This window comes from Teleopsis dalmanni, chromosome 2 (genome assembly GCF_002237135.1).
Source record: "Teleopsis dalmanni isolate 2A chromosome 2, ASM223713v2, whole genome shotgun sequence".
Taxonomy (NCBI): domain Eukaryota; kingdom Metazoa; phylum Arthropoda; class Insecta; order Diptera; family Diopsidae; genus Teleopsis; species Teleopsis dalmanni.
The window spans coordinates 183,858,076-183,885,259 of NC_051847.1; the positions used below are offsets into that span (position 1 = coordinate 183,858,076).

Sequence of the window (27,184 nt, forward strand, 5' to 3'; positions counted from 1 at the left end):
AGCAAGGAGTGTGGGACTTAGTAATTCTTAATTAGTGAAACAAATAATTAAAAGTGTAAAATTATTATAAGTGAAAAAGTTAAAGTGCAAGAATCCAAAGTAAACATTGAAGAATCAAGGTAAGGGTTTTTATTTGAAAAAAGTCAAATATAATATAATTCAATCCAAACAAATAATATGTATAATGTTTCAATCTATTGAATATAGACCGCAAAGTCAAGGTAAGTATGATTTTTTGCAGTATTGCTATTCCGACACTACTTTATTTTATACATCAATTTTTTTTTTGTTTAAAATTTAACTTTTGTAAGATACTCTCTCTAAAGATACTCTCTCCTCAAACAATGAGGATCAAAGAGATCCTGGAATGCAAAATAATGAGTAAGAAAATTATATTAAATAATATTATACTGAGTTTAAGAGATAAGTGCCACACCCAGTGCAAAATATTATGCATTACTAAAATCAAGTCTAAACTGAAGTCATTAAAACTTGGTGCATAAGTAAAAAAACAGTTTTGTCTGAGGACATTTCAACTACATACAATATTCTTAACAATCTAACATATTGGTAACGACAACTTAAATTCCATAAATAAAATAAAATAATAATATAATAGCATTTTTTTAACGAGCACAAAAAAATTTAATTAAAAGGATAAACCATTTTAAATAAAAAGCGTTCTTATAAAAACCGTTTTAATATAGTGTAATATAGTATATATAGAAATATAAAAGTAATTTTATTTACAAATTTCTTTTGTTAGTTCTGTTAATTAAAAAAAGAATGAAAAAATATCAAAAGAACATGATGGTAAGTTTAATTCAAAGAAAAATGGAATTTTTAAAAAAATTAAATAGAAGAGAGTGATATATAGATATTAAGAGAGACATAACTAATTTTGTTGGTTATGTGCATGAGTTTGTGTGTTGTAAGCATAAGTTTTATTATTTAGACAAATTATATTAGATATAAACTATAAAATTATCATTATGTTAATAATGCAGAAATTTAAAAAAATACATTTTTTATATACATTGTCTGCTTCCAATTGCTCTCTTTCAATGCTAACATATTTTTGGGTGTGTGTATGTGTATGTGCCTTTGTTTAAAGACAGTAGTTTTAGTGAGAGAGTTATGTTAAAAACATATGTTTTCTTGTTTTATCTCGCTCAAACGTTCAACAGACAATGGAATGAAAAATGGTATAAGAAAAGGATGAACGTATACAGTTATTGGGTGCGGTCAATTCTCTTTTATATTATGATTATCAAGGCTTCGAATTAGTACTGAACCCAAAACTGAAATAAGCCGATTGATTTGTAAGAGTGAAAATTGGAACCGAACCGAATAATATGTGCAATACAACTCAATACCTGTTTATACATGCGGATTCCTATTTAGTTGTTGTAATTTTTTTTACATGTGTATATGTATTTTGACTTAAAATTATGCAAATTATTAGCAAATAATAATTACGTCTTTTTCGCACAAAATATGTAATTTCGCGAAATTTAATTAAGTTTTCTGTTTCTTGCTTATATGCATAAATTATTGAATTAAAATAATAATATAATTTCTTGTGGTAGAAATTTCGTTTTTATTAAAAAAACGACTATATTATATATCTAATTAAGATAAAAAATAATTAATATTTGATCTCAACTCATAAAAAATACTACTTTGAAGCTGAACCGAAAATAACTGTTGTACTATACGAACGAAGACCGAAACTGAACCGATTCGGTATGAAAAATTATCTATTCAGAGCAGTTTTTATGTATGTATTTAAAATTTCACAAAATATGTATGTATAATTTATTAAAATAATAATTCTTTTTAAATATATTAATTAATTATAATTTTTTAATAATTATTACAATATAATATAATTTTTTATATATATTAATATGTCTATTGTAAGCTCGTGAACTTATTTTTTGTTTTTGTTGTTTAATATTCGTAATCTTTAGTCATCATTTCTTCAAAATACAACCCTGGTCAAGTGCAATTCAGTTACTCACTGAACACATTACATTGCACATCATTGTTTAAGGAATGCAAAAAAGTTTCTATTGTGACAAGAGTGAAAAATACTTGAAAATATTAATGCAAATTAAGAATATTGAGTAAAATGGAGCCTGAACCTGAACCTAAACTTGACAATGATCAAGCTGACAATACTGAAAATCTACAAAAAAGAAAGCGTCGCCGCTCAGATTTTGATGAAGGAACCTCGGAAGAGAATTGCCACTCCTTAACGGCATCAGCCGCTGAAGGTGTGCAAAATGTTACAAATGGTAGTTCTGTAGCTAAATATCGTGAAGTTGACGAAAATTTGGGTTTTACACTTTTGCAATTTAGTGACGAAATGTTATACGAAATCTTTAAATATTTGGATTCATGGACTTTATTGGCTCTATTAAGGTGAGTTCAATTGTTAAACCGTTGATGGATTCACAAGATTTATTTACAATTTGTGTATATTATTACTCTTTTGTTTAGTACGAGTAATCGTTTTGGACGTTTAGTTAGAGATAGTCGTTTTTGGAAAGAAATTGATCTATCCAGAGAACCGTTACCACTTGGTATATTAGAGGATGTTATGGAACGAACGCATATTAATGCAACTACTCTCAAGCTTCGTGGGCCACCTCCAAGTCAGCATATTGAGGGTGAAATAAAACATTTGACAAAAACGTTATATCAAACGTTGACTATACGTTGCACAAAACTAACAGTGTTAGAATTACAAGGCGTTACGATAGATTTTAACCTCGTATGTACTTTCATATGAATAACTAAGCTTATATAGACATCTAACTAATATAAATTTATTTCAAGATACGCATATTAGACTTTCCAAAAACTTTAAAGCGTTTATATCTAAGAGACTGTAATGTGCGCGTACCAAGTAATGGCAAGAGCATGTTTGCTGGAATTGACACCCATTTACTGGACTTAGAGGTAAGCAAAAGAGTAGTAATTATAACAAGCAGTGTTGTATATGGATTGCGATATATTTTTTTTGGAATACTTTATACAAAATTAAAGCATCATTAATTTTGCCAGTTTTTTTCTTAAAAGTCTTAAAAATTTAAATTTTATTTTATTTTAATTTTTATTGTTATTGTTAGATTATTAAAATGATTAATAAATAATTAATGCAACATATACTGCCCCTGTAACGTACATTTAGTCTAAATATAAAATACACTTTAATTCTTACAGGAGCTTGGCGTGGAATACAGTCCTTGGTTTGATCCATACTACATAATGATTTTTTCCAAACTTCCTGCATTGCGCTCATTGAGCTTAAAATGTTGTCAGCAAATGTCTGAATTTGTGCCTTACGGCAGCATGGGTGCGCGTTTTGGTTTTAAAAAACTCGAAGTACGTATTTTCGTTATTTATATAGATGTATATATATATATATATGTATATGAAAGCTCACTTCTAGTTGTTGCTAATGATGATGACATATATATGTATATTTATAATTGTTTGTTTTTATTACAAATAAGAAAAATATTTTCTTTCTTAGTTTTTGGATTTGAGTTTATCGCCGATTAATGACTCTGATTTGCAATGTTTTAATGCTGTTACCACATTAAAGGAAATAGTACTTGATTGTCCAGAAAATTTGCGTAATATTGCAAAACCTTGTGAACGCCGAAAAGCGAAAAAAGCTAATGGAGATTCAGGGTCCACAACAACAACTTCATCAGATACAACAGATGAGGATTTAGATGACGAGCTTCTTACTCCAAGACCTTCTACTAGCAAATCCGGTAGAGGTAGTTCAATATTAAAATACTTTGAAAAAAATGCTGATGAAAGTTCTTCGTCACCTTCAACGTTGCCTTCTACTTCGAGTTCAACAATACCTAAACCACCAATGAGTCCGTCATCTCAAACTCGTATTAAATCACCAACATCCAAACAATTTTCATCAGTTATTGCTAGCTCATCCAAATCGAATACTGCAAGTACAAATACATCATCAGTGGAGTCACAAACCGAATCAAATGAAACCGAACCCCCAATTCCTCCTCCGTTTATAAGCTTGGGCTTAAGAAGAGTATTACCATGTACTGTCACAACAACGGTTACATCAGGTCGTGTGACTTCTACTGATGTTCAATGTTCGTCACCAGAATTCGAAGAGATGACAAATATGACGGTAAGACCGCTAAAACGTCCTGTTTCCGAAGATTCTTCAACACCATCAACGGATACCACGACTACAGATGCAATATCACCTGAACCATCAACTTCGTCACAAGCAGCATCATCGTCGCAAGCGGCATCAACGTCCGAAGCAGCATCAACATCACAAGCAGCATCAACGTCACAAGGAGCATCATCGTCTCCATCAGGCGATGCACGACCACATATGGGTCGTACAGTTGCATCACTTACAAGATATTATCGTTCACAATTATCAAGAACTCAATTTTCTAGACCTCCTGCCTTCGCAATGAATCCGTCAAGAATAATGTCATCACATTCATTACATTCAGTCTTACGTCCGGCAATGAACCGTTTTTCAATAGAGAGGCCAGATGAAGTCATTTATATTGAGTTTCCGAATCGTCAACCCATTTTTTCACGATCGACAAGCAATAATAACAATAATAATCAAAACAATGCTGGCAACGGTAATAATGGTAATGGTAATGGTAACGGCAATGGTAACGGTAACGGTAACGGTAACGGAAACGGTAACGGTAACGGCAACGGTAACAATGTCAACGGTAATAATGCCAATGTTAATAATGCCAACGGTAATAATGCCAACAATGGTAACGATTTCGATCAAGTATTGAATCATCCATTATTTTGGAATATCTTACTTCCATTGCCTAGACGGGATAATCGTGTGGGTAATCGGGAATTTGAAATAGGTGTTAATCAAGAACGTGATGCTGCTGTTGGAAGCGGACGAACACGTTCTTCATATCTTTATCGTATGCAAAATCAATATCGTTCCCAAATATCAGATCGTGCGATGACTTGTTTTGGGCGTGCGCGTAACCCCGTGGAGCAAGGTATTATATGGATAGGTGGTGCCAATCGACCACGTGATACTCGATTTGAACGTTTAGTCATACGCAATTATTCACTTGTAACTGATATTACATTAGAGCATTTAGTGCAGTGTTCACCATTTTTGATACACATCGATGTGAGTGGTACAAGTGTTACCATTGCAGGCGTGCGCCGTTTCAAACAATTGAAACCAGATTGTGAAGTAGTTGCAACTCATTTGCCTGAATCATCTGAAGACAATGACACTGACAAGAATGCTACTTAAGGATTCGCAAATCACATGTTCCTGTTGCATTTACAAAAACTTAAGTGCTTTTGTCGTTAAAATAGAAGTAATTACAATATGTTTAATTAAATTTTCGAGTTGTGTACTTTTTATATTGATAATATGTTTAAGGCTGTTACAATAAGAAAATGAAATTGTATGTCTACAAGCAGACTTCAAGTATAGAAATAGAATAGTCTGGAAAGACTTCTCTCATTGTTTTTAACTCATATGTATTTTTTAAGTTAAGTTACACTTGCAAAATGAAATATTAAGTTGATTAATCATTTTTAAAATAAAAAAAAATTAGTACATAACATTACTTAAAAATTGCATATTTAATCAAATTTTAGGTAATATTTTTTAAATAAAGCATGTATAGAAAGGTTTCGAACAGTATTGAATTGCAACAACAAAATTTTTTATTTATTCGAACATACAAGTACAGCACGGCTTTGTGTCAGTTGGTGAATGAACACTAACTCTGAGCTTCAACTTTGGCGGGGTACGAGTTGAACTCTTGGTATTTGCAGTCTCAAAAAATTATTTACGAATAATAAAATATACGAAACAACTCCAAGACTCAATACAAGATGATGGGTATTTGGAAGTATTCAAAACAGATGTATGGTCAGTCGTAAATCCAATTAATTAAAAATTAATCGGAGTTTGCTTTTTGCTTTTGAGTAAGGTTTATAGGAAAAGATCGAACAATTCCGAAAGTATTTACTAGAATTTTTTTGAAATAATTCCGTACAACAATATTATACTAAGTGCACTCAGACTATTATGGTTAATTATATTATCTGGTAAAGTTTTTATTCTATTTAGGACAGAAAATGAACTACCAATCAACGCAACCAAAAACTGTTGCGTTTGGGGGAATAGCTTAAATCGTACCGAGATACTTCTGAAGAGGCTTCGGTCATTGATATTCTTCAACTGTAGATAATAACATTTTATCATAGACGATTGTTATTTATGTATACACAGCAAATTGTATAATTCACAGGTTTTCTCGATTAGGGACTTAAACTTCTTTGTCTACGTGTCGGTTTAGGGGCACCACTTTGCCCATTGATTCAACAAATCTAAAACTGTGTAGATACATGGGGCTAGTTCTAGCTAGGAATCGTTTTTTTGAGATTAACAAAAATCTGCAGAAAAGAATATAATAATAATAATAATAGTAAGTAATAATAATAATAGTTAGTAAGAATAATTATAATTAGTAATAATAATAATAGTTAGTAAAAATAATAATAGTAATAATAAGTACCAAAAACCATTTTTTACCGAAGAAATAAAACAAGTGCAATCGACACCTTATTACTAACTCTTTTTTCTGAATTTTTTTGATATGCTAAAGTAGTATTTAGTGGACCCATTTATTGATATGCATTTGTCCAACAGATGGCGCTAAAATCGATTAAAGGAAGTTTAAGACTTTTCATGGAAAGCAGGTGAATTAGCTTCGATAACCACATATTGATTTTTATTTTTCCAACAGTTAGCTCTGTGTAGGGAATCTATTCGCTGAAATTTAGGGTTTTGTGTGTGCGGAAATATATTTTTGAAAAATGAGCACATCAATACCACTGCATCATATTATCTCGTGCTGTTTTATAATGGCACCAAGATAATACCTTAACAGGTGTAATGTTGTCTGCAATCCATCAAAACCTTGCACCGAAGCATGGGGCGATCTTAAAGGTACACTCGATTTACCGATACACATTAAATGCATCAAAACCTGGAACTCACCCAACAGTTAATAACCAGTAACATTAGCCACTGGAAAAGTACCTAAAATTTTTAAGAAATCAATGGACACCACAAATCTGACGAATAGTTGTTAATCACCAATAATATCAACTATAGGAATAGTAATTAAAATCCTTAATAATCAGTGGACACACTGGAACTCTCCGAATAATCAATCATCTCCAACAATATTAGCCACTGGTATAGTACTTAGAATCTTTAAATAATCAATATTAATAAATAAATGTAAGCACCAACAATATCAACACTTGGAATAGTATTTAAAATTCTATAATAACCAATAGATATTCTGGAATTCTCCGAATAATTAATAAATCCCATTAATATCAATCGTTAGAATAGTGTTTAAAATTCTTAAATAACCAATAGACACTAGAATTCTCTGAATAAATAATAAACCCCAATAATATCAGTCAAGGAAATAGTACTTAAAATCTTTAATTAATAATGAACATACTGGAATTCTGCGAACAATTAATTATTCCCTATAATATCAGCCACTGGAATAGTATTTAAAATTAGTAATAATCAATGAACACACTGGAACTCTGCGAACAATTAATAATACCCAACAATATCAATTACTGGAATAGTACTTAAAATCCTTAAAAAAACAATGAACATATTGGAATTTTCCGAATAACTAATAGTCTCCAACAATATCAGTCACTGGAATAGTACCCAAAATCCGTATAGCCAATGAAGAATGCAGAAATACGATTCACTGTGTATATGTGTACAATATTAAGGGAAACCATCAACGATCTTTAGTAGGACCGATAGTAATATAGGTGTGAACATGGACTATACCTTAACGGGAGTAGATATTCCCTAATGACTGTTAAACGGAATTATGTGAATCCCAGTACTGAGACCTATTGAGATGTAATATTTATTGTGATTATAACAATACTCGTAAAGTATGAATAAAATATGACCATACAGTGAGTCCTTTTTCTGTCAAGTTAAAAATGCAATAAGTCATTTTAATCCGCAAAGGGAATCTATTAAGTCCAATAATTCATCACAGATTAATTCGGGGACAAACAAATTAATATCAATTCAATGTTGAATCTTCGATTTTCGCTTTTGAGATTTAAGCAAGCAAACGTTCATGTATTTTTAATTTGTTTAATTCAAAAATATTTGCCTGCCGTCCATGTCCTGTGTGTGCGGCGCTTGTTTATGTCCTTCGCAGTGAATTACGTATTCGAATTGGCGCGGGGCTGTTGTGCGGGGACGCTGATTTTTGAACCTGCCGCTGCTTAAGATGCAAGTGACGTTTCGCTATAATTTTCCAGTTTTTCGAGCAACTCAACCAAGTGTTACGATTTTTTGTCTCTGTTGTTTTTTGCGATGCTAAACGGTTGTTGACCGTTATTAAAACCGTAATTTTGCATATAATTTTGTTGTACAAAAACATAAAACAGAAAAAAAAACTAAAAACAAAAAACAAAAATGGTGGAAAAATCGTAATAAAATGCCTTCGCTCATTGGGTGTCGGTAGTAAAAAATTAAATTCCAAACACGCGTTGATAATATTTTTTCAAGCGATTTTTAACGCGTCTTCAGTTTTCTTTATGTGCGTTTTCCTTTAGTTCTGCGTTTTTTTTTTTTTAATTTTTATTTTCATTCTAAAGTGGTTCGGGAAAGCGCGTTGGTTTGTGAAAAAGAGCATTTTAACATAATTAAACGCTGAAAGCGCAGTCTTCGGAGTGGAGTGGAGTAGTGGAGCTGGCAAACTAATTACGAGGTTGAGTGTAATTAATCCCAAGTGTACAATACAAATGGAAGGGACATAGTGAACTCTCCTGAATCACACTTCCACCTCCAAAGCCAGTTTTTTCGGTAATTATTATTGTAAAATAAATGGAAAAATAAAAAATAAAAAGAAATGTGTTTTCTTTGCACTAATTGACAAACGTTTATTGTTTACTAATTGCGAAATGCTCATTACGATTTGATGTTCAACAGATACTTTTGGGTCAGAGTACAAATCAAAAATTTAATGATGCAAAGTTTCTTTCTTCTTCTTCTCTCTCAAAAAAGCCTTTAAACTGAACTTATCAGTAATTTTCTGATTTCTCGGTATCTCAATATCAGTAAAATATTATACAATATTTTCCAATGCATTTAAAAAATAACGCCAACATGCAATAAAACGCCGGAATGTCACAAAAGTCAACAATAAGTCACGGAAAGCCACACTTGGAGACGAGGTCTTGACAAAAACTAAAATTAAATTATGATTGGGAATATGAAAAAGTATGGAAGAGCGAAAAAGTGTAAGCAAATTTACCCAAGCGGAAATGAAAGTTTTTTACGTTTCCTGTGTGTATTAATGAAATCATGTGTATGTGTGTGTGAGTGTGTGTGTGTCTCAGTATGGGCGCGTCTATGTAACTCACATGTTTTATGTGTGGCAACACATATTTGAAAATTTGTTGTTACTTGTTACAGTGGTCCAATAATCGAATTGTAGGAATTTTAGGAATTTTATATAGATTGAATCTATATAGATTCACTATTCTATGCAGTTAGGACCTCGAATACTATCCTGGTTTTCTCTGAAATCCTTAAAAACACAGAAAAAATAGATCAATAGTACACGAAATCTTCCGATGATAGAACACTTTGGTATTCTATGGATTGCTACAGAATGCAAAAGCAGATAAAGAATACAGGAAAGTTACCAATGATACAACACATCGGTACTGTAAGAATACCGAAGTAGATAAAGAAAACAGGAAAGCCATTAACGATACGACACATAAGTACTATAAGAATATAGAAACAGATAAAGAATACAGAAAGCCACCAACGATACAACACATCGGTACTATAAGAGTACAGAAACAGATAAAGAAAACAGAAAGCTATTAACGATACGACACATAGGTACTATAAGAATACCGAAGCAGATAAAGAAATCGGGAAAGCCACCAACGATACAACCTGGTGTGTTCTATTGTATGAATTGTTAAAGGATGTAGACAAAATAGATCAATAATACAGAAAAGCTTTTTTTTGCGGTAAGTGGATAGCTTTAGTATTGGACTTCAAGTCACTAAAACCACCTCTTAGGAATGAAATGAAGATTCATTTCATAAATTGAGAAACAGAGTCTTAGTACTTAGAATTCTAGGTTTATTTAAGCTAAAAAGTATGGGCGCGGTACAGGAGGCAGTAAGAGAAATTTCATTCAAGTAATTAGTGGGAGAGTTGAGAAAAAGTGGGTTAGTACTGAGAAGTCAAGATTCATATAAGTCAAAATGCATAGATGTTGCGTAGGGTGAATGAACGCAGGTGGAGAGAGGGGGTGCAGAAAAATCACCGAATATAATAAACGCTAGTAGATCAAGAATACGGAAAAGCTTAAAACTTTCCAACAATATAATATAAATATAAATATGTTTTTTTTAATTCCTAGAAGGAGTATAGGGTCGCAACATTTACTTAATAGTCTACTGTTATTTCAGAGATAGAATCACATATATGTTTAAAGTAAGCTTAAAAATTGTTTTTAATTTAAAGAAAAATCATTTTCCTGCACAATTAAGCTTTCTCTTACATATGTTAACTGGTTTACTTACTTATTTGGCAGTAATAACCTGTTATCGACTTTCGATCTGACGCACATCCTTTCCTGGAGACTCTCTATCAAAGTAGAAACTATAGTTAAACGTATAGCTTTAATTAATTCTTGAAATTCCAGTAGAGCGGGCTTTTTCAGTTGCATGTGGTATATATTATATATATTTCCTTAGCATCCTTTTTGGATTAATATAAAAATCGTATGAACTTAGGGACTCACTTAGTTCTATTGACCTATATTACTGTGCAAAATTCGATCGGCTTGAAGCCACTACATTACATTTGATATATAATATATCCTTTTATTTTTATACATAGTGTCATTATAACCATTTTAATGTCATTTTTAATAACGAAATTTTTTGTTTCTGCCCACTGTAGTGGAAATGGATTTCTTTGAAATATTTGTATGCCTGCTGGTGTCCATCACCGAGGAATGTATTTTTAATAAAATTATTTTTTTTAGCCACCTTTGGGAAATTAATTTAAAAAACATTTATTGTATTTATTTTTCAAAAGACTAAATATGTGAACATATATATATATATTTGTATATAGGAGTATGTATCAACTTACAAAGCCTTTTGACCAAATGTAATAGTTCCAGACATAATCGCAAATTTAGATGGTAAACTTTTAAATGAGTTTAAGAGAATGCTTTTTATTTATTGAAATAATTTTAATAAAAAAAAAAGGATTCAATTTTTACTAATGTATTTGAAATTTGTGTAAGAAGTCTATAAAGAAAGAACTCTATGAGGTGGAGTTTATACTCAATTAATCTTTATTACGAATGCGAGACTATAATCAAGGTGTGAGTTCTCGTCGGACTCAGTTTAAAAACTTAAATCAATTTTTTAATTTGAAATAATCGCTGGACTTCGCCTATATCATCAAACGATGTTGATTTTTTGAACTTTTAAGAGTGATTCTCTAATAAACTGTTATAATTGCCTAGAGCAAAGCGTCACTTTAGTTCAGCGTGCGATTAAGATATACTCACGGACTATTGTATTCCATACAATTCGACTACAATGAGAGTTATCAGTTACTGAAGCGACCGACTGTAGATTAATTGTGAGTTGAGCATAATTTTGAACTAATTAAATATACTTTACACAAGCCTTTTTAGACAATTTAACTCGGACAAGTCAGTTTAGTTACTTAATCAGTTTAAATCAACAATTAAATGATGTAATCTATTTCTATTTATGATTATTATTTTTATTATTATTATTATAAGAAGGGATAATGATATCACACAACTTTTATTGCCCTATTTGTAGAGAAGGTCTCCTAAACTTATTTGGACATTAATAATGTATCATGATTACTTTATAAAATAACGATAACTATATTTACAGAAAGCTACGCTTCTGATGACAACAAAGAAGCTATTTTTTTTTTATTTTTTTTAATTCGAATATTTTCTAAGACCACTGATAATGAGTACTTGGCAATACTCGAAACAGCGTTGTATGGTCAGCCAAATTTCAATAAATTATATAAATTTTTGTTTTTGTCTTTTCCTTTCTATTCGAAACCTTCTAGCTTTATAAAATAACAATTTTAGCTATAGGTCTGTATCCATACATCCATTCATCAAGTTTATTTTACAATAGCCTTAGTAACCTGAGAAATAGTTTTGCTTCACAGAGCACCATAGTAGAATCGCTTCTTGTGAGTTCTTTCGCTCATTCATTTTCTAATATATCGTATTACTCATATGTTCTAAATCAGTGATTTCCAACCTTTCTTTAACCAAGGACCACTATGTTATTTTTATTTGTAGTAAAGACCACACTGTTTAAGAATAATAAACTGAATGATTATTTTAATATGCTCTCTGCATCTTTGGTATAACGTATATTGAATAGTATATGTTCAAAGGTACATATTGTAGGCTATAAAATAGGTACAAACATTATTATTCGGAAATTTTTTGTGCTCATTTTCTAATAGTTGAGGTCTCAGTACAAATTACTAAATACCTGTTAAATTTGATTTATGGACCATTTTTAATCATCTTCATGGACCATCGCTTAGGAACTACTATTCTATATTGATATTATGTCTCCAGTTCTTAATTTTCATAGATTTTACGGACTCATAGATTTAATTTAAAATTATTATTAAATTATGACAGGACAGGAGTTCGATTCCTGGTACTTGCAGTCTCAAGAAAATTATTTAGGAATAATTAAATATAAGAAATAATTCCAAGACCACTGATGATGGGTATTTTGCAATGCTCGAAATAGCTGTATTATTATTATGACATATTCTATAAATCACAAACTCAATTCAAGAACTTAGTCTATTCACATATGTTTTCCAGACACCCCTATTAAGCGCTATTGCTCTAAGCTCGCTGAATGATTTGTTAGTTTCGACATTTTCCATGTACTTTTTGGCCTTCCACGATTCGTTCTACCTTGTGGGTTCCATTCTAATGAAACAACTGTTTGGTCAGCCAGAAATTCAATTAATAAAAATAATATAAAAAAGGGTTTTTGTTGTTGTAGTTCACTAGTTTTCGAAAAGACCATTTTATAAATTAAAATTTTGAAAATTAATTTAAGCAATATTAAGATGAATTGATTATCGTAATGACTTTGTTATAGTAATGTCTGATTGCTTCAGGTTCTGTCACTCTTATATTTGTAAGTCAGTAGCCGATTTTATCTCTCTAACGTTTGCTTACGAATTCTGTAGCGAAATATTAAAATCCCCTTAAGATGTGTCAATAAACAAATTTTGCATTACTTACATTATTTAATTATTATTCCGTTTAAGCTCCGTTTAGGTTTATTCATTTCATTCGTTCTGTAAAGTATTTAACACAATTAAGGCTATAATCCGAGCGTCCTTTAAGTGCAGCAAAGATTCATAAATATTTTTCTTCTGTTTTTGTACTTTCAGGGCAATTTTACGGTAGAAAAATCTCCTAAGATTTTCTTATCTGAATATGAATTTAATTAACTTAAAATTAGAAAATGCCAAGCCAGGCCAGGCCAAGTCTAGTAAGGCTTATAAAGCAAGATAAAGGCAAAGGTAAATGCATACTCGGCACACAGATCCCTACCGAGACGGGAATGCATCCACATCGAAGTACACGCGAGGAGAAGGGTTAAGATGAAATTTTGAAAGTGCATGTCTGCATAAAATTTAGTTAACCGAATGGTAAGAAACATTAACGATGATAGGTGCTCTGTTTTAGCTTCAATTCCAAAGGATTGGAAACCAAGCCTGAGGTGTTGCATGTGGCACGAGTGTTAAATTTGTGCTAAGAATAAAAACAGCAGATATGAAAAATTAAAATATAATAGCAAAAATAACTAGAAATTGGTAAGGTGTATAATGACGAAACGATGTGTTAATTAAGGTCATAATAATTAAAAAAAAAAAAAAGAAAAGAAAAGCAATTCTTCCATAAGTACGGTTGTGGGTTGGCAGTTGAAATGGCTGCCAGGATATCTAATATGTTTTTAATAAGTTTATTTTAATACTTTTCAGTACATGCTTTTTTTTTGTAGTATAAAATTTAAATATTTTCTTATAATGATTTTTCCCGTTCTGTTGCTGGAGAGAAGAGGATTTTCGGTCAAATTGAAAGCAGCTGCTTTTAAAAACTGAAGTTTTTTTGCTCCTTTGCACATTTAATTATGCAGCAACAGCGATTGCCTGGTAAATATACGAAATTATAAAGTTTGGAGCAAAGTGCTAAATAATGTTCAACTTCATTATTCTTTTAATGTTGCTGCAAAAAAGTTTATTATTTTCAATGTCGCTCATAATTATTACAATTTTACGTTTCAGGATATTTTGCAGAGCGCACTGAGCGAGCTCCTGGAAGGAGGAAGTTTGGTATTGTGCAGCAAACAACAAAACATCGTGTTGAAGTTTAGTGAAGTTTATGATGAAAGCGTTTTTGCTTTACCTATAAAATTTACTGCATTTCGTCATTAAATCTTAATCAATTGCGTGCTTCATCTGTGTCCTCTGTGCTTTCATTGTAATTGAGTTAGGAGTGATAATACCAAATAGACTAAAGAGACTAAAGAGACTCATTAAAAGTTCTAACACCATTAATTCCATTTAATAAAGTTTCTGAAAACTATTTCAATTGAAATACTTTTTATGTTATAAACATGATATTTTATAGTTCAAAGTAAACAAAGAAGTACAGGTAACTAAGATAGACACCACCATTCATCCGATAGACGATAAATCACTAACTGAATTAGTAATTCATTATAGCAAAATTATTGTAAACATGAAGAGTAGTGAAACCAAAGGAATTTCTTTATTCTTGATATTCTTGATATTCAGATGTCTGAGTCACACTAAATACGGGGCTTTACGGGGCTTTATAATATGATGGATCTGATGTCTTTGTATCTGCCTGTGTTTATCAGATTTGGCTGTATTTTTAGGATACTGAGTGTTGGATTATTGTGACTGTCAATTGTATTGAACAGTTTCAGAGCACGATCTTTAATGTATTTTTCAACTGAATCCACTCTCAGATCTCTGTGGATATCGGCTCCTTTTACATACCATGGGGCGTTAACCAGTTTTCTTAAGGCAATATTTTGCCCTCTTTGAAGAATTTTTAAGGTTGAGCTTGGCGCTTGGCAAAACGCTATACTGCCATAGAGTAGTTTTCTTTATGTTGAACTCTTAATTGATTACTTTTCTCTATCGAAAATAGAAGATATTAAAAGTTTGAAAGGTTACTTAAAATCATACCTATCAAGAGTCAAATCATATAAAACTTTTGATGACATCAATCGCGCTTTTTTATGGTGGAGAACCCAAAGGCCACGAAAGGGAAAAATTGACGTTAGTCGCATTATTTTATTATGGGTCCAACCACATGAAATAAGACAAATGCAACGCATGAACTCATTGTCTTGCCAAATGAGGATACTAACATCCACTGCTTTGGCAAATGCGGATTCTAACATCAATTAATTGAATCTGAACCATTTTGTGGTCTGGTGTATAGTGAAATAATTCAGAAAATTGCAGGATTTTCCAATAAAAAGTTATTAGAAAAATATTAAGACTAAAAATATGCTAAGAGATATCAAGTAAGGCAGTCTATTTTAGCCTGCCTTAGTTGAAATCTTCTTATATATATCCAGCAGAAAAGATATCGAAATTTTCAATTGGTTTCTGACAGGGCATTGCAGGTTCTCAATGAAATGTTTAGTATTTATTGGTATTAATATTAATATTATAAGTATTAGTATTAGATTCTGTAGAGTAGTAATATTTAGAGGTTAGTATTTGACGCTTTTGTGAAATGGATTTTTAAATGACTGAATATATTCTCTGTAAACTGAATAACTGTAGATTCATTTATCTGGGTATTAGATTTGCCACTTACAATATATGAAATAAGACAAAAATGTTAAAGGTAAAAGGTTAAAAATAAATGCGCTTAATAGACTAATAGCAGTATATAGTATATCTTCTTTCATTGCTTCTTATCCGAGAACCCACTCCATAGTAACGTGTTTGCTTTGTTCAAGTTTTTTGTGGAGCGACAGATATTTTTTTTACACTCCTAAATAAAATTTAACAAAGTTTTGAACTTTTTCTCTGCATCCTCAGAGACTTGCGGATTTACATGTGAGATAATATCACAGGTTTTAATAAGAGAAAATATTATAGATTAATATAAGAGGAAATATTAATTTTTTGTTATTTTAATGACTGCTTTTGGTGTCTAGATTTAAAGAGCTTTTTGTGGAATATTCCAGGTACTATCTTTTGATCCTCTATTTCCACGTCTCTTCCATTACTTTAATGACTCTAATAGTTTTCGATATAGTAGGTTACTTTTGTATCAATTTGGATATATAATTATTATAAGATGGAAACATGTCTGTGTTACTTTTAAACGATACATTTTGCCTATTTAAACTGAAATTACTGGTTGATTAATCGATTTTTAATGTCTTCTGGGGTAAATATCGTTCATCTGCTCTCAGTCTCAAACTAATAATATTTTTTTTTTTAAGTTGGGAAAAAATTCAAATTTATTTTTTTTTATAAAGGAAAAACTCATTTATTAGGGAAAGTATACCATACCCTAACTACTTAATGGCTTAGTTCTCTTCATAATAAGCGAACTTTTCTAGACTAAGTGGCTCTTCCACAGACACCCCAATGTTAATTCCTGCTCCTGTCAGCTAACTTCGTAGATTGATTTATGATTATTTTTTGCGACAGGCAAATAGTGAGTAGACGCTTGCCAATCTATTTCATCTATATCTATTTCAAATAGAAGCTTTGACCTAATACACAGAAGAAAATCAGAGTTATCTATGTTATTATCTGTCTTTACTGGGCACTGGACTAGAGGACGGTATGAAGTTGGACTTGGCCTAATCTGTTGTGTCTCCTGTAATGCGCTTCTACTAGCTCTCGAAGAAAGGACATCAGAACATCTGTTGTGCTTATTTCTAGGTTTGATCAGAACTAGGCTTAAGTTTCTGGGGGCCCCCTCTTTTTCAACACACTCAGCTATATCTCTAGCATTAGCATTGGCCAGATTCTTGCCTTTATAAATGCCTCTGGCTGGTTTTAGTTTCACCTTCTCTCTACTATCCACTATTACGAGATTTTTTGGATTCAAAACGGATTTTTTAGCTAATTGAGGAGGAATCGTTTCTCCCGCCACCACAACTAACTAGGCCAACTTGCAGGGTCTGTGTGAGTCGAGTATTTTTCAATAATTGAGTTGCTTAGTGTTGATTTGTATGCTTTATTTTATTTTATTTTATTTTATTTTATTTATACTTTTATTTATTGGTAATTTCTAACAACTTGGTTGTTTTTTTTGTAGGCGTTCTCTTTAAAATAGTAAATTTAGAAATAAATCTAATTCACTTATACAATGGAATTTTATTTAAAATTTATGAACAAAACTTATATAAAATTGCATTCACACACAATTTTATTAGTTAAATAAGTAGTTTAATCAGTAAACCAAATATTTTGATATTCATAAATACTGCTTTGATTACATTGAGATTTTTGGCATTTCAATTGAAATAAAATTCCGACATTTATTAAGTAAAATGCACACAAAAATGTTTAATTAAAAGGAAGCCTAGCACTTAAATATTTAAAACAAATAAATTAATAAATAATAATACATAATAAAAACAAATTTTTATTGGCTTTTCTGGATAAATATACTAATTTCTGTAATGTAAAGTTCAGTTGTGTGTTTTGCTTATCAATATTGCTTATTAAATTATTTATATTTTATTTAAATAAAATTCAATTTTTCTACATATCCTTAAAGGATTTGCTATAGTTATTTAAATTATTTTATTTAATTGGAAATAAAATAAAGTTCTTACTTTGTTTCTTTTACTCATGATATCAATTTTTTTTATTATATTATGAATACAGTAGCGCACATATATACTGTCTTAGGGGGGTAGTTTTGAAAGTTAAATTAATATTGACATGGAAATATTTAATTGAAAAAAAAAAACAATTGTATCAATTTTAAAAGAGTCCAAAATATTTTAGGGGGCATGTTTGAATCCCCTAATCCCCTTATATACGCCAACCATATAACCAACAACTCAGTGGTAAGGTATGTATTTGATATTTAATGATTATTTAATTAAATTATGGGTAATTTTTCAATTATACGAGATCGGTTTGATAAGACAGTGACTTTTTGAATTTCCCGCGCAGTTACTCCAAATGCAACAGTGCTGTCGTCAGCTGTAATCTAACAGTGGGCAACTTTCTAATTTTGAGCAAGCAGACAACCTCGTGAATTTGTACGAAAATGGAAAAAAGTGAATTTCGTGTGCTAATTAAGCATTCGTGGCCAAAATCCACGAATTGGAATACGAACTGCTACCCCATCCAGCATATTTTCCAGATTTAGCCCCTCTTCGACTATTTTCTGTTTCCAAACCTAAAGAAATGGCTGAGCGGTAAGAGAATTGAGTTGAAGCAGTCATTACCGAAACAAATGCGTATTTTGAGAGCTTTGAGAAAACCTATTATTTGGAGGGAATAGGAAAATTAGAAAAACGCTGGATTAAATGTGTCGGGCTAAAAGGTGATTATGTAGAAAAATAAAATGTTTATTTGCCAAAAAAATTTGTATTATTCAAAACGTCACTGACATTTCAAACCGCCCTCGTAATAATACTTTACAATGCATTGTAAGCTAAAACTTAGGACATACTGGCATTCTTAACTGCTACTCGTCTATGGAACTGAAGTGGGTATGTCACAATAATCCTCGAGGATGCAGTGACGCGGAGACTACTTCCCAACCCTTCTTTTGAAAAAAAAAAAAAAAAAAAGCTAAAACTTTTTCATGTGGATATTAAAAAAAAAAAATTCTATTTTAATTAATTTTAAATAAAATTATTACTATAGAAAATTCACATGCATAAACACACTATTATTGAAGTACTGTATTGTCTTTGATCTATATGGTACTTCTGGTTTCGAACCAAAAGTGATTTTGCGGTGTACCTACAGTTCAAACACTAAAGAAAGAGTTGGTGCAAGGATATTTGGGCTTAAGACAAGAATATCACTCGCGATGGGTATAAGAGCCACTGTCTTGCAAGCGGAGGTACACGCCATCGAGGTCTGTCCTCGTATCAACACAAGAAATGGATTGAAAGATGTATGTATTTACTCAGATACTACTGAAAGTAGTACTAGAAGTTTTCCTCAAAGCTTTTGTTATACTGCTATGACACGCTGCAGCAACTGGCAAGCAAAAACAAAGTGATGCTTTGCTGGGTGTCTGGTTACACAGGAAACAATGGTAATGAGTCTGCGAGGTTAGAATCTGCCATTCAACTCTGTATGGAACGGAGTCATATATATAGATTAAATTGGTCTACAACTAGGTCTTTGATTGAAAAATGGTTTTCAACCGAGAGAATTTGTTACTGGCGCGACATTCCAGGTAATCGTCAGACTAAAGAGCTGGTTCATCCCCAAAGTTATGGTAAGCTATTCTACTTCAGCAGAACTGTGTATACGATGCTGGTGAAATATATAACGGGTCACCATGGACTGCGTTATCAACTTAACAAAATTGGTCTGTCCGAGGAAATAGATTGCAGACCAGACTTCCAGTCAAATTCTCTGTGAATGCTCTGCCTTGATCGGGAGCAGGAGGATGTCATTGGGTTGAGAACTATTCTTCCTTTCTGACATTAGGAGATCATCAAGGGCTGACATTTTGATTCTCATTCGAAAGACGGAATCTTATATAATAAAAGGTTTGTCTGTCAAAACACAAGTCCAAAGTAAAAATCTGAAAAGCTTAAATTCGTGAGAAAGACCAAAAATATGGACAATTAAACGAGTAGATGTTGCAAGAAGAACTGATTGTGTAGATTTGTAGTATTCGAAAAAGTGGAATGGTAAATCAAATTTTGTATGGTCAAAAGTGATATATATATATAAAAAAAAATTATATATGGTTTCCTGATTACTGATACTTTCAGCACGAAAATCAATATGTATAATTAAATCAATAGATGATTTCACATACTACTGGTAATGGATATTTGGTGTTATTCGAAATAACAGTATGAAAATTATTTATTGACCAAAAATAAATAGATGTTTCCAAAGTTCACTGATGATGAATATTTGGTGGTATTCAAAAAAATTGAATAGTCAGAGTTTAATTGCTTATACTTGTAGTAAGAAAATTGTATTTAGACAATTAAATCAATAGATGCTTTCAAGGACTACTATTGATGGTAGATATTTGGTGGTATCCGTAAAAACTAAATGGTCAGGGTTCAATTGCTGACCAATTAAATCAATGGAAGTTTTCAAAGTCCACTGACTTTGTTATTATCCGAGTTGACTAGTTAGGGTTTAATTCGTAATACTTCCAACCTAAAAACTGTATATAGTTAATTCAATCAATAAATAGTTTTGATGAAAATTTTGCGGTATCTGAAACTGTTGAATGGTCAGCCAAATATCGTTTTTTACATACTTAGTTTTTGCTGAAATCATTTAAAGGAATGCATTAATTAATATTTAAAATTAACATCTTAAATTTCCGGTATATATGTAAAGTTTAATTAAATATACTGTCAAAAATTTTTCTTTTTCTTCTTGTTCTTGAGTTAGTGCTATTACTGACTTTTACTCTATAATGGCTAGGGGGCTTATCACTACCCCACACTAGGCTTTAACTAGGCTAAGAAATCATATCATTTATTTGTCTTTTAGTTGATGACGGACCTTAAATCAGCATATCTTCCTGAGAATCCAGAAGTGGACTTGAGGATTGTTAGGGCGGGGTTAATTAGCGTATCAACTTTAGTGAATAATTTCAGAGCTCTGTCTCTGATATATTTTTTCACTGAGTCAATTCTAAGATCTTTATGTATGTCTGTTGATCTAATATACCATGGAATCTTAAACAGTCTTCTTAAAGCCAGGTTTTCAGCTATCTGTAATTGCTTTAAAGTAGTATTTGAGGCTTTGCTATATGTAACACATCCGTACAGTAGTGCTGGTCTAATTACTTGCGTATAAAGTGACTTTCTGTTTTTAAAGTTGAAGTGATAATTATTAAATAGCGGCTTTAATAAAAGTAGAATCTTAGAGCAGCTATTTCGTTTGTATTTCAAATGTATAAGCCAATTGAACCGTTTGTCAAAAGTGACCCCCAGATATTTTATGGTATCCTCCCACCGTATCTCCGTGTCAAAAACGCTCACTCTTGGAGGATGCTGTCTTCTTTTTCGAGTTATAAATATAGTATTATTTCCTTATCAATTTCTGGCTTAGATAAATCTAGTTCGCTAGGTACTATGTCTATTTTTTTTCCTCTCTTCCCTGATTACTGGAATGAGGTTTTCATAATGCTGTGGAAATCTTCTCCATTTATTTCTAATAAGTGGTTTAATGGGTTCAAGCCATCGTGTGGGCTTTCGATGCTTCTACCTACTGTCAAAAAAAAAATAAAATTTCCTTATCAATTTATTAAGAATGAATTTCAGTAATATGTTTTTAAATTAATAAAATAATAATTTTCAGCTCTAATAATTATTTCTTTTCTTTTCATCAGGAATATTTGGTGCAAAATGTTTATTATTTAAAACTAAATTGTATCTCATTGTTTTATCAAATTAGTTAAAATAAGATTTATGCTTCATTTTGTAAATTTCTAATAGAAATAATAAATAAAATACTAAAATAAATTAATTAATGAATTTACAAGACTGAGTTCTTTGTTGTTTAGAATTTTGGAAAATTGATGATATCAAAATTTTCCTTGTGGTCTATGATTTATGGTATCTAGAAAGCAAAGCATATCTTATGTCAACCACAATATTTAATATTTAATAAAGTTTCATTTAGCAGACATATAAATTATGGTAAAATTTGAACTTTGTCTGAAGGAATGAATTTAATATTTTATTTTTTTTAATAATTTCAAGGTCAAAAGTTACATTCAATATAAGAATTGTACATTTGTATGTTATATTTGTAAAAAAAATTGGTTTTGTTAATTAAATAATTTAAACATTCAACTTATTTGGAGCTGATGTCTTAAAAACCATTCTTTTTATATTATTAAAGTCGACTTGAACCTTGTTGGGGAGTACACTAAACTCTTATTGGATATAGCATATTAATGGTACAGTCTGATTAATACTTTGCTTAAACTCAACATATAAGATGCTTTTTCTTTTCTGCAGTAGGTGGAAAGCATCAAAAGCTACAGAGTGAGACTCGAACACACTAAAACCACCACTTAGGAAGGAATATGGAAGATTGCAGCCGCATGCAGCGGATACAACCCCATTTCAGTAAGCAAGAGAGAGAGAGATAAGAGTAAGAGGCTTAATACCTAGTGAACTAGCTTCATTTAAGCCTCATACTTCATAAAGCATGGGCGTAAAGCTGCGAAATTTGGTTTTAATATATGGGCGGGGTTATTGCCAAAGCGCGGGGTATTAGCGGTAGACTCTATGATCTGTTTCACTAGAGCCGCAGTTGAATAGAGGGATGATGGAGGGATTAAAGTCCCACTCATCGTGGTAAAAGGATACCTATATGTATATATAATTCCTATATTAGGGTGGTTTGTGGCGTAAGTCTTTGTCCGCAGGGACGGTGCTAGGGGCTGAGAAGTCAGGTGGAAGGTTACGACGACAACATATTAGTACTCTTAGTAAGGTTTTTTTTATTGTATTTGTTTAATAATAATGAAACTATCTTTAGCAAAATTATGCTGTATTAAAGCATTTTTATAGTCTATTTTTACATATAAGAAAATATTGTTAGGCATAGAAATGCTGATAAAGTAACTATAAACATTTAATCAAATATAATTATAATTAATTTTGAATTGAAATTTGAGAAATTATTAAACGGTAAATATTTAATTCAAGTTCATTTATAACTAATTGTGATTTGAATATGCAACTATGTAGACTGTTACATCAGTGTTGCCAATTTCGTATTTTTACTACTTTTTGGTACTTTTTGGTACTTTTTGGTTGTGCCTAAATTTAAAAGGAAATTTAGATATGCTGAAATTTTTTTTTCTACCAGTATATAGAGTAAAACTGTACAAAAAAACATGTTTGACTTAATTTTCAATTCACGTCATTTCGAAATTTTAACCAAAGAAACTCTCTGAATTACTTCTATTTATTCTTTTGCGTTTAATTAAGTTCTACTTTATAAATACAAAAACTTTTGTGTATGTCAACAAAAAATGGCTGAAAAATTCTACAAATCTTGAGTCACATGTCTTTGATATGCAAAGGCTTGAGTAATACAGTTAGATTCTTTACACCTTTTCATTAAATCTCTTGACTCCATTTCTTTTGACTATACCAACTATTCCAAAAGTATTTAGAGCAGGAATTAACTATTTGCAAACACAAGTGATACGTGGCTCAATTATGTTTACATTAAAACCCACTTCTTATGGCATGTTTTTCATTTCTTATTTCCAAGGCAATATTTCCGAAGAGCAACAAAAATCTCTGCCCTCCACACCGCACCGCGCATATTTCGCACAAAGTTTCATGGAATATGGCAACAATTTAAAACGCACTCATAAAGTTGTACGGGGGTTTTTTTTATGTAAATTCGATGAAAAACTTTTCCTTTTGCTAATTAACATTCATTACACAAAATTGTAATAAAACTACGGCAGGACGAAATTCAAATGCTTACATGCTTCATTAGCGCATATGAGCGGCAATAATTGCGCTTATTTCTTGCAAGGAAAACAAGGTGAAATTATGGTAGTCCCACCGGTAGATGGGTACGTCCACCCGTGCTTCAATACATTTGAAGGAGCCACCACACAGTGGCAATGCTAAACTTCTTAACATAGTTTACACAAGGCTGAATTGGTAACTATGTGGTATTCGGAGAACGTTTCTTGCCAGAGGACAAATTATGAGCGTTGGTTGCACTGGCAATGGGACTGGCACGAAATGAAGCAAAATATGAGAAATCTTATAAGCAATTTCTAAAGACACTAAGTACATTTGTAAATATGCTACGGAGCGGGACGAGAGACGAGCTGGGGGAAGCAGAGATAAGTGGTAATATGTAGTAGAGTAGCATTTGTAGAATTTCTTGAAGTTTGGGGCATACTCTTGAAGGTGAATGCATTTTATCTGCATTATATACATATATATATATATATATATATTTATTTATTTTTCTTAATTTATTCATAAATACTTAAATATTTACAGATGTGTTTTTGTTTGTGTTTAACATTTATTTATTTTGTGTGTATTGACAAAAATTTTAATTAAGTTTTAATTTAAACTTCAATTGTTTGGGAATCCTTTGAGCTGAAATTTATATTAAAAGTCAGTAAATTCCATTAGACCACAAATATAAATTACTTAGCCGAGCAGGAAGACAATGAATTGTGACTTAATAAAATTCTAACAATAAACTGAATGCATTTATTTTTGCTTATTTCTCTTATTTTTCTTTTTTTATTATTGCATTTTTTCCTTCTATTAATTTTATAGGATTTAAGTGCAAAAACCTCTATGCAATGTTGGAATAGAAGTTCAATTGCAGCATTGTCATTGTCAACGGAAGACTATAAAACTATAATACCAATTCTTGTCAATTTTTTCCTCATCCATTTTATCATTACAAACAAACTCAACGCCAAGTCATCTCAGCATTAATTTTATCAAAATCAAAAAAAAAAATAAAAAAAAAAATAGCAAAACTCTATAACTCTATGACAATACAAATTTCTTGAATGCTCTTACTTTACTCTTCAATCACTCATACAAATCATCATCATCCACATATACTCCATCCAACTATAACTACAATTCGTACTCGTACTCAAACCCGTACTTGCAGTTCGTACTTCAATGAACCTATATATTTTCACACAAATCACACAAAAATGGGTCATAAAGTCATGAAGGCCTTTTGGGACTCAACTACTTTCGGTACTCGCACCAATCAAAAATCGGAAAAAAGGAAAAATCCTTAAAACAATTGAATTTGTTTACAGAGAATTGCATGAAAATATTCGATAAATAGATTAATGTCAAGTAGCTAATATTGCTAAAAATAAAAATAAAAATAAGAGTAAGAATAAAAATAAAAATAAGAATAAAAATATTCAAAATAGGATACAAGAAGCAGCATATGTAAACATCGACAAAAGCGCAAAAGGAAATGATAAGGCGGAACCGGAAATTGTAGCAAGATAAGTGAGTGATTGAGTGAGTGAGTGAGCATGTATGTTTTTGATATGATAATTAAGTTATTTTGGAAAATTTCATTTTTCAATTTATTTGTAGTCAAATTTTTATCGATTTGTAATGGGAAGAGTTCAACATATGGTAATGTTAGAATCTATCTATAGGCTCAGGAAGAGATTGGAATATATTAATAAATATACTTACTCACTTATTGACACTGTACATACATTCTAAGATGTATGCAATGGCACTTCAAGAATACCAAGAGATTTTCTAAATTATAAAGAAACACAATCAGGAATATTAATGTTAAATTCAGCTTAATGTGTGGGATTCACAAAATTAATTTATTCGATGAAAAAATAACGCATAATGGTTTAAATATATATTAAATATTGTTGCTTACAGACTGTTCACAAAGTAACTGAAGTTGTTTTTCTTATTAAAATGAGACTATAGACATTATACAAATTGACTAGTTGTAAAGTACATTTTATTATGGTACGTACTATATGTGCCTAAATAAGTACTAATTAACAATGAGTTGATAACCATAATGAAATATTTGCCACGGTATATGTGTCTAAATGAGTAGTAATATACAAAGATATGATAACCATGATGACATATTCTCTACGGCGTATGTCAGCACAAAAGATCAATTATGATCGCGGTGCTCAGCTCTATTAGGAAACGGTATATACTGTTTATATATACTGTTTATTTTTATATGCCTAATTATATACTAAATTTACAATGAGTACTACTCGTAATAGACTAAGAGATGATAACCATGATGACATATTCTCTGTGGCGTATATTAGCACAAAAAATCAACTATGGTTGTGGTGCTCCGCTCCGTTAGGAGACGGTATCTTGTTTACTCCAATTCCATATATAGTTAGAGCTCTCTTAACTTGATCGCTACACTGAAGACACGGTTTATCTTTACGCCTTTTTCCTTCAACTGTCGCTTTTTTGCTAGATCATCGTCATCCATCTTAAAGACATGATCAAGCCAACGAAGTCGCTGGATGTTAATTTAGTGAATTATATCAATATCGTGATAAAGTTCACATAGCTAGTGGTTTATTCGGATGCAGTAATCGTCTCTAACTGATAGCGGAGTGTCGCCTGGAGAGACGTGCTGAGTCAGGTTTAAACTCGTTAACGGGTTGCTGTGACTGTGATTGATGAAATAGGTTAGTAATTGAACATTTACATTTGCTTAAGTAATTGAATAATTGCCATTACTTAAGTGTAGAACAATTACAATTATTTAAGTAATTGTACAATTAATATTACTTAAGTAATTGAATAATTACCTATTTTATGCAATAATCGAATAATACGGAATTGATTACTTATCCATTGCCAGGAATTTCATCTCTTGTAGTCACAGTCAAGGTGTGATGTTGTTTGGATATTTTCATCTTTATTGCTTATGCACTACGTAGTACTTAACTGCCTTAGATATTAGACAACAACTAAAGTATGCATTCGATTTACTACTACAGATAGGTTTACGTATATTTACATGGATGTCAGGATTAAGCAAATGTACAAAATAAAATTGTGAATTGCGAATTATTTTGAATGCATTTCAACATTTCTAATCATCGCTCCAAGTGAATAGCAAATGTTGCAGAAAATGCTGCAAATAACTTGGATATTCAGCAAATATGCAATTAACTTATTCCATTTGTTGCTACTTTCTAATCCAATTGCCAGA

At 31.2% G+C, this 27,184-nt stretch overlaps 1 protein-coding gene across 1 annotated transcript; it reads left to right on the forward strand.

Moving 5' to 3' along the window:
* On the forward strand, positions 1-5,632 carry LOC119679315 (von Willebrand factor A domain-containing protein DDB_G0286969). Its single transcript, XM_038091595.1, has 6 exons — positions 1-119; positions 1,974-2,427; positions 2,506-2,779; positions 2,845-2,967; positions 3,232-3,393; positions 3,545-5,632. Exons 2-6 carry the CDS (start codon positions 2,135-2,137, stop codon positions 5,315-5,317), a joined length of 2,625 nt encoding a protein of 874 aa, XP_037947523.1. The 5' UTR covers positions 1-119; positions 1,974-2,134; the 3' UTR covers positions 5,318-5,632.
* The last annotated feature ends 21,552 nt before the right edge of the window (positions 5,633-27,184 follow it).

Coding starts and splice junctions, on each gene's coding strand:
- LOC119679315 (XM_038091595.1), top strand. CDS start 2,135: ATGGAGCCTGAACCTGAACCTAAACTTGACAATGATCAAGCTGACAAT. Junction 2,428..2,505: donor ACTTTATTGGCTCTATTAAG/GTGAGTTCAATT, acceptor TCTTTTGTTTAG/TACGAGTAATCGTTTTGGAC. Junction 3,394..3,544: donor TTGGTTTTAAAAAACTCGAA/GTACGTATTTTC, acceptor TTTCTTTCTTAG/TTTTTGGATTTGAGTTTATC.